Source organism: Tupaia chinensis, unplaced genomic scaffold (assembly GCF_000334495.1).
Source record: "Tupaia chinensis unplaced genomic scaffold, TupChi_1.0 Scaffold138098_1, whole genome shotgun sequence".
NCBI classification, from domain to species: domain Eukaryota; kingdom Metazoa; phylum Chordata; class Mammalia; order Scandentia; family Tupaiidae; genus Tupaia; species Tupaia belangeri.
Genome location: NW_006197997.1, coordinates 246,597 through 255,847, shown reverse-complemented (window position 1 = coordinate 255,847; position 9,251 = coordinate 246,597). Strand labels below are relative to the sequence as shown.

The window sequence follows — 9,251 nt, the reverse complement described above, 5'->3', positions numbered from 1 at the left end:
GAATACGAAAGTCCTTGGCTTGTCTAATTATTTTTTACTGAGTACACCATCAGACTTTTCTTTTTTTTAAAGGAGTGTTATTAATCTCTCGTTCACTTACTTATTTTAGATAGGGCTTTGCTGTGTCACAGTGCTCCTGCCTCAGTGTCCTGAGTAGCTGGGACTGTGGGTGCACTCCGCAGCACCTGGCTTTTTAGGGAGGCCTTGAATTGAACCTGGCATCCCCTGTTGCCTCTGCCTGTGAGATCGCAGGTGTGCCATCCTGAGCAGCTGCTCTGCGCCTGCTTAGTTTTTAAGATAATTTCTTAAGAAAGTTTGTTGCAAGTAGGTACAAGTCATCTCTGAGAATTGAGAGATGCCTTTGTTATATAGAAATCTCTTTTTAAAAGTTTTCCTGGAAGTATATTTTCCTCTTTAGAGTGCTAGCAGAACGTAGTAACACAAACATACGTGGCTATTTTCTTGATGTCTCCGTTAAAAGGAAATTTCTCTTTTTTGTTGAAAAAGGTTTGACTTCTTGTCTTTCTCTTCCCACTCCAACCATTGTTTGCAGTTGCTCTTCTGTTGACCTTGTTCCTGCTTGGTTTTCACACCGACCCTTCACGTTGTGTCTAGTTCCTAGACCAGTGCTTGCCCTAGACTAGTCTTGTACTATATTAATGTGTCTCAATCTCCTCCTTAGAAGTGGAATTTGAAAAACACCCCTAAATTAGTAAATAATCAGGAATTTTCAGCATTGATAGGTACAAAGTTTTCTATCCCACCATGACATTTACCTTTCCTTTGCATGGGCTAAGAAAGTGCTCGCAAGGTAGATTCAGGGAACGAATGCAGATCTAACTGACATACAGTCCAAAATACTGCGCATGTCAAATACATACTTTCCTCCCAAAAGTGGTTTTGATTCTGATATTGTTAGGATAAGATAATATACTGTCACTGCAAAAAGTGTGAGAGTTTGGAGACACGTTATAGAGAGTCCTTCATGATCCCCAACCTCCAAACTGTTACCATCTCTGTTAGTGGTGTGTGCATGGCCAACGTTTTCTAGCCTGTAGAATGAATGATTGATCACATAATTATTTTGTTTTGTTAAAATGAGTGTGCAACACTTTGCTTTTCTCGCTTAATATATATAAATATATTTTATAATTATCTGTTTAATTTTTTTTATTCATTCGGTGATCTTAATTTGACCAGAGAGAGAGAGAGAGAGAGAAAGAGAGAGAGAGAGAAAGCAAACCACCAGGTCCAGGACTTGAACTGCTGTCTTCCATGTGGGAGTGTCCAGCACCTCAACCACCCCACCACCTGCTGGCCCCATCACTTAATGTATTTTTAAATTATTCCATCTCATTACAATTGATCTACTTCATTCTTTTTTTTTTTTTTCTTCCCCTAATTTAAGGTATTTGCTATAGGGCATGTATGCTTGTTGGAGAGACAAGAAAGAGGATAAGTGAGAAATTACCCCTCAGAGGGGATGGCCACGCTGAGGGGTAATTCCCTTCTCCATTTTCCTCTGGAAATTTTGGGCACGCATGCACAGGCTCCCTGCCTGATTTTCAAGCTGCCGAATCTGGGACTTGAGCTATGGTCGGCCATGTGGGAGTCCAGTGCCTTAACCACCACACCGCCTTCTGGCCTCACTTAATTATTTTTAGTGGCTGATTGTGTTACTGTTTGGATGTATACAGTTTAGTTCACCAATTTCCTATTCGTTCCATTCACTTATGTTGCTTTCAGTTTCTAGTACTCATCAGCATAGATACAGACAACATCCGTTACATCCATTTTGCATACTTTCTACAAGCTTCCTTGTAGGATATTATCCTTACCATATTGTGTGTGTTGCAAATATTATATTTTGGCTTGTCTTTTGATTTTGCTGCTTTTTACTAACTTCACATTAAATATAAAAGATAAATAAAATGATGCTTCTGTGGCTGGTCACTATCTAAGAATAGCTGAAATGGTAGGAACAATATCTGTTTTTGGTGCTACTGTTTTAAAGCAAACCGTGAAGCTACTTAACGATTTTAGATTATGGCCATTTTAATATAGGACATAGGAGGTTTGGTACAGTAAAAACAGTATTCGAGGTTGACTTTCTTTAGGCTGAAATTTTAGTTTGGATCACCATTCCTGATATACTGTTGAATTACAATCACAACAGTTATTCAGTGATAAATTTCTCACATTTTAGGAATGAGAATTCAGTCTATACTGACTCTGTTTAAGATACATGAGCATTTCTCCAAAAAAAGTTTGAGGGTGAATTGAGATTATGTAAATCAGTTTTAATGTGTGCGTTAATGGTGTTATGGAAGAAATCCTTTTTTTTTTTTTTTCCTCCATTGCCAGAGTGTGCATGGCATCACCAGAGAGATACAGAGAGGAGAAAGTACCCGTTCCCAGTGGGGTGTAGTCACACCACAACCCCTCCCTCTCCATTTCTTCATTCTATGGAGGCACACACAAACACACACCTGGCAGTTTTTTCAAGCATTGGGGCTTAATTTGAACCATAGTCAGCCATGTGGCATACAGCTCCCTTCGCTATGGGGTTAGCCCAAGAAATCCTTTTATAAAGCACATAATCAGCTCCTAATCTATCTAGTGGATAAATATGTACTGAGAGTGCGAAATACATCTTTAATTGTTTAAATTTTTCAATGACAGTTGCAAGTAAAATTGCCCCACAGTATTACAGTGTATTTACTTAGGATTGGGGGACCGATCTTACAGACTCTTTATACTTTGCCTGTATACCCTGAATGTGGGAAGATTTGAAAAAAATTTAAGTGCTTTTGATCCTATGAACTTCATATACACATATAACCTGTGTGTTATATTAAGTCTAAAAACTAACCCACTAAGCTTTTTTTCTTCCTGGCTTTGTAGTTCACTTCACCTCGCAGTGGTATCTTCTGAGTAAACCATCAGTCTGTGCTTAGTTAGCATGTGGTGAGTGAAGAATAATATGTCTTGTGTCTTTTTTGTGTGCAAAAAATCCAATGTATTGCATGATACTAACCATTTTGCTGGAATTACTTTGCTTTTGCTTAATGAACATATGATTATGCGGTGGGTTAATTTATTTTCCATTAATTCTGTTTTATAGAGTAATAACATGTAAGTGATCACCACCAGTAAGAATGATATAAATTTAGGAAATTATATCTTTTAAAATAATAGCTGAAAATTTTAAAGTTGCTCTTAGAAATCATCTTAAGGAATCCAAATACCTATTTCTGTATCTCATGTTCCTCTTTGTTTCTAATTTCCCAAGAATGGTCTTTGAAATTAATAAAGATTTTGAGAGAGAAATGAAAAATTATTTTCTATTAATAGATGAAAGTAAAATGTTACCTTTCATGAATCCAGAATTTAAAATTCTGTAAAGACTAATTAGAGTCAAGATTAGTCTGAACTAATGAAAACTAGTAAGCTTGATTATAAAACTAAATGTGGTTTTCTTGCTTCCTGGGGTCATACAGTTAAATACAGGTAACACGTTTGTCCGGAGGAGACCTGTAGGAGCCTGCTGTGCTCCGATGGGGCTGTTCCGGAGTATTCCATGATTGCAGTGAATAGAGCCATCGGAAATGCTTCAAGATAGTTGAATCTTTACCATTTAAACTTCCTCCTCTCACCTCCACATTTTATTCATGCCATTACCTTGATTTAGCACACCCTAAAAATATATCTTCACCTCACGCTTTGCCAGAATTTTCACAGATCACAAATAAATAAATAAATTGAATCCCAAGCAGTAGGACTCAGTCATAATTCAGATAAAGATTCCCCATGGTTAATCCAGCCAATATTCAGCTAATAGTATCAAGGTTTAAAATGCCAGAATACAACATTTCTTCTCCCCTCCCCCATTTTTAAAAATAGCGTTTCTTTTTCTAAGCCTATAACTCAGATTTTTTAAATTTGAGTCTTCTTTTGATTTTAATATATAGTCATGCATCACTTGTGACAGGATGTCGTCTGAGAAATGTGTCAGTAGGTGGCTTCAGCGTTGTGTGAATGCCAGAGTTGACCTGCACAAACCCAGATGGTGCAGCCCGCTTTACATCTGTCCTGCATGGGATAGCCTAGTACTCCTCGGTCACAGCCTGTAACCAGGCTCCTGCACCAGATATGCAGACAGTTACAACACAGCAGTAGGTGCTTGTGTATAAACACGCCAAAACATAGAGGAGGTGCGGTAGATGTATGGTGTAACTGATTAAGGAAAGATCAAGGTACATTTGGATAGGGCCCTTATGAATGGAGCTTGCAGGACTTGAAGTTGCTCTGGGTGAGTTCGTGAGAGAGGTGAGTAAATGTGAAGGCCTGGGACCAGCAGTTAGTGTAATGGCTATGTCGCTGGACTCCCATGTAGTCGACCGCGGTTCGAGTCCCAGACCAGTGGCTTATACTCACACTGGGTGCGTGTGCGTGCGTAGCCAAAATCCCGAGAGGAGAATGGAGGAGAAGGGATTGCGGCGTGGCCATCCTCCCTGGGGGGTGATTTCTTGCTTTCTGTCTGTCTGTCTGTCTGTCTCTCTCTCTCTCTCTCTCTCTCTGGCGAGTGCACACACCCTGTAACAAAAACCTCTCAAAAAAAGCAAAAAAAAAATGAAGGCCTAAGACATTGTTAAACACTATTGTAGACTTTTTACACTGTAATTAGGCTACACTAAATTTATAAAAGGACTTTTTCTTTCTTCAATAATAAATTAACCTTCGCTTACTCTAACATTTTATGTTATAAACTTAAATTTTCTCCTCTTTCCATTTGTATTTGCTCTCCTTTTGACAGAGAGTATGTATACTCATCAGAGAGAAGGAGAAAGCACCCCCATTGGGGTGTGGCCATGCCACACACAGTCCCTTCTCCTCATCTCTCTATCCCATCAAATTTGGGGCATACATGTGCATGCACTCAGCTTGTTTTTCAAGCTGCCAGGGCCAAGATGTGAACTGTGTTGGGCCATGTGGAATCTGGCTCTCTTACCAACCAGGCCACAGGGACAGCCCTATAAACATTATTTCCTTTAACTCTTTTTATATAAACGAATTAAAACACAAATACGTTATACAGCTATGTAAAAATATTTATATCCTATTTGATAAGTTTTATTTCAGATTTTAACCTTTCAACTTTTTCGTTAAAAATTAAGACAAACTCACAGAATTGGCCTAAGCCTTGACAGAGTTAGGATTATCAACATCATTGTCCTCTGCTTCCATATCTGGTGGCTATGGAAGGTCTTCAAGGGCAGTAACACTTGTAGAGCCATCATTTCATGTGACAACAGCCTTCTGAATCCCTCCTGAAGGAGTTACACTTGCTTTTTATTTAACTTGCTATAGGTGTGGACCTTTGCTAGAGAAAGAGAGAAAAAAAGGGAACGGGAGAGAGTAGTTCCTCAGGGGGATGGCCATGCCACAATCCCTTCTCCTCCATTCTCCTCTTAGGATTTCGGGCACACATGTGCACATGTCTGGTATGTTTTTCAAGCTGCTAGATCTGCGACTTGCACCGCACAGTCCACCATGTGGGATCCAGTGGCCTTGACCACAGGAGGCCACCAGCTGGCCAAGGACGTATACTTTATATGACAGGCAGCTCGGTAGATGCATTGACACCAGGGGGCCACTAACATCTGAGTAAGGAATTGTTCTGTAATGTATGTGGCATCCATAGGCGATAGGACGTCTTCAGCCCCATTGTTTTCTTTCTTTTTGGGGGAGAGGTTTTTGCTATAGGGTACATGCACTAGCCAAAAAGACAGAGACAGACAGACAAAAAGTGAGAAATCACCCCCCAGGGGGGATGGCCATGCCCCAGTCACTTCTCCTCCATCCTCCTCTTGGGATCTTGGGCTCACATGCACATGAGCCTAGTGTGAGTTTAAGCCACTGGATCTGGGACTCCAACCGTGGTCGACCACATGGGAGTCCAGTGACACTGCCATTCCACCAACTGCCGGTCCCAGCTCCATTGTTTTCTTAATGGACCATCATCTTGTATGTGTCCATCCTTGACTGAAATAGTATATGCAGTGCATGACTGCGTATCGTTTCATTTGCTTTAGTGATTATCTAGAATTATCTCGTTGTGCCTGTTGGCTGCATTGTAATAACTGACAGTGAAGTTCATGGTTTTATTAGGTTACTTTTATAATAAGTATGTAAAAAATTAAATGTGAATCTCATATCTAACTCCTTAAATTGTTCCCCTCCCCCCACCCCAAGAGATTTTTTTTGCTATAGGGTACATGTGCTTCCCAGAGAGACAGATAGAAAGTGAGACGTCACCCTCCCCCCCCCCCACCCTGGGCTGATGGCCACACCACAATCTCTTCTCCTCCATTCTGCTCTTGAGATTTTGTGCACGTATGCACACACACACACCATGTGCGAGTTTCAGTCTCCTGGGTCTGGGACTCAAACTGTGGTCAACCATGTGGGAATCCAGCGCCTTAGCCACTACACCACTTACTGGGCTCTAATTAAGTTTTAATGCTCCTATCATTGTTACTATCCCTCCATTGCAGTCAAATACCATCATTTAACACTGTAAAGATATAAATACTACATGGGATTTCTGTTGATTGATGATCATTTCAACTTTTAATTTGAAACATTTCAGACACAAAATTTGCAAAACTAGTACAATAACACCAGATTCCTTCACCTAGATTTACCAGTAATTAACACTGCCAGATTTGTTCATTTGCGCTCACTCTTGACCTCTCTGCATGTGTTTTATTCCTTTGTAACATTTGACAGTTATTTGCAAGCATAAACTAAATACTTATCATGTATCTTTAAGAACAAGGACATTTTCCTATAATTATCACACTCAGGAAATTTAAATTAACATAACACTGCCATCTAGTATATAATGAATATTTTTTCCAGTTTCCCAAATAATGTCTCCCATAATTTTTAAATTCCTAGATCTACTCAAAGACTGTACATTGCATTTAGTTGTTTTTTATTTTTTTGGAATCTCTGTTAAACTAGAAAAGTTCTCCCAGCCTTTTTTTATTTTTTATGACATTGGCATTCTGCAGCATTGTTGAATTATTCATGCATTTTGTTTCTATCAACAGCTCAAGCTAAGGTTTCAAAATACTAACTGACGAAAATAATTTAAAAATAACACGAGATCTTTTTCATATCTCTTTTAGGTTCGTAGGACCAACATATTTGTTGATCTAGGTTTATAAATAATACACTATTGGGCATACATCATGTGTATTGGATCATGTTCATTTACAAATTGAAAAAAATTTGAAAACTTCCTCTTTCCTCTAAATATGTCGTATCTGTAATCTATTGTTGTGGCATTTTAAACCTCATACTTTATCTGGCTACTGGCTTTAGCATCCTAATCTGAGAAACCTTGTATCAAGAAGACTTTGGCATTGTTTCTCTTAGCATTTTAAATTGTTCATTCTAGATGCAGCATAGCTTTTCCCACCGAAATGCTTATCGTATTTTGCTGCGTGCATACCATGCTGGGAAAATTGTAGGACACAGGAAAATCATTGAGAAGCAGGGGTGAGCTCGTTCTCCTCTTTAAATCCAGTTTGAAGAGCTGCAACCTTGAGAGATCAGGCTGCTTTCTCCTGGATTTCTCTATGTCCTGTAGCGTTCAACACATGGAGAAAGGAAGAAGCTCCAACTTTCACTCTCACATGCTATTTTTTTTTTTTTTTTTTTTGGAGAGATTTTTCACTGTAGGGCGCGTGCGCTCGCCAGACAGACAGAGACATAGAGACAGAAAGCGAGAAATCACCCCCCAGGGGGGATGGTCACGCCGCAATCCCTTCTCCTCCATTCTCCTCTCGGGATCCTGGGCACGCACGCACACGCGCCCGGCATGAGTTTTAAGCCACCGGGTCCGGGACACGAACCGCGGTCGACTACGTGGGAGTCCAGCGACATAGCCATTACGCTAACTGCTGATTCCCCATGCTATTTTTGAAGCATTTAAATAGTCCAGCATTATTGGCTATAGGTCAATTTGAATCAACATTCCAAGAACATTAGTTTTGAGATTTCTTCAGGATTGAGTATTTACAATATTTCAACTTATTTACTGTAATCCTCAGACCTTAGCATACGGTTTTATTGTAACTTGGAAAAGCAAATCCCCAGAAAGTTGACTTTAATATGATTTTTCTTTTTCTCTTTTTTTCTTTATTTTCTTTTCCTTTTTCTTTTCTAGTCATGGCTCCGATCTTCATCTTGAAGAAATGGGAAGAGTGATGTTAGACAAATGCTGCTTGGAAAATTGTCCCCATTTACTGTCCTTAGAGAATGAAGCTGTCATTCAGGGTCCACCCGTAGCCGAAAGACCAAGAAGAGAATTTGACATTGGCCCACAGATAATTGCTGATTGCCTTTAAAATACATTTTATCAGTGGAGAAATCGTGATTGTTTTTTCTTTTTTCTTCAGCTTTCCATTGGGAAGAGTTTTATGTTGTTTAAAAGATATTTAAATAACCTGATTTATGGGGTCACTTAATGTTCCTTTCTTCCATTCTTTTTGTCCCTCATTTTAAAGAACTGCTTGTCTCTCCTATTTATTTTTAAGGTGATTTTTTAAAAAAAAGACTTGTGCAATACATTTTGAGGTGAAACTTAGTGGATTTTTTTCTGATAAATTAGAGCATTTAATTGCCTATTTTCTCCAGATTGACTTGTTGAATATTTGCTAAAGACTAGTTCTTGAAGCTATAACATATGATGAATCCCAAATGGCAGTACCTCATTGTTTACTTAGCTTTTGTACCTATATTTTTCAGAAGATAAAAAATACTACTGTAAATTGTAAATAGTCGATACATAACTGTATTGAATGCGAATCTGTGACTGTTGGCAATGTCATCCAGAAGAACAGATAAATAAAGTTTATTTACTATATAATACTTGCTTCTTTCTTTTTTTTCCCCTAAGTTGTAGTCTATTTCAAAATGGTTAAGAATTCTACTTCTGTGAATATAGAAGGATCTAGTTGTCAGAATAGCTAAGTATTGGGAGTACTTGGGAAGATATTTTTTTGTATGTTCAACTTAGTCTGACCAAGGAGGAGAATGGAAACGACACACTTCTTGGTTTCTCTGTGGTGGTTCTGCCAACTTGAGAATGTTTCTTCTGTCTGGAGTACACCGTATTGGGATTATTGTTATACTTAGAAATTTCTGGACACCGGGCCAGCAGGTGGCATGGTGGTTAA

The 9,251-nt window shown here is 39.0% G+C and overlaps 1 protein-coding gene across 6 annotated transcripts in view; it reads left to right on the top strand.

Moving 5' to 3' along the window:
* GOLGA4 (golgin A4) overlaps positions 1–8,458 on the top strand; it is a 142,524-nt gene extending 134,066 nt beyond the window's left edge. For 4 of the 6 annotated variants that reach the window (XM_014592659.2, XM_006161068.2, XM_006161067.2 and 1 more), the window contains 2 exons: positions 2,905–2,967; positions 8,240–8,458. In XM_014592659.2, coding sequence (XP_014448145.1) covers positions 2,905–2,934 — 30 coding nt within the window. In that variant the 3' untranslated portion in view covers positions 2,935–2,967; positions 8,240–8,458. The remainder of the gene's footprint in view (positions 1–2,904; positions 2,968–8,239) is intronic. The other 2 variants (XM_027776805.1, XM_006161066.3) reach the window with 1 other exon arrangement.
* The last annotated feature ends 793 nt before the right edge of the window (positions 8,459–9,251 follow it).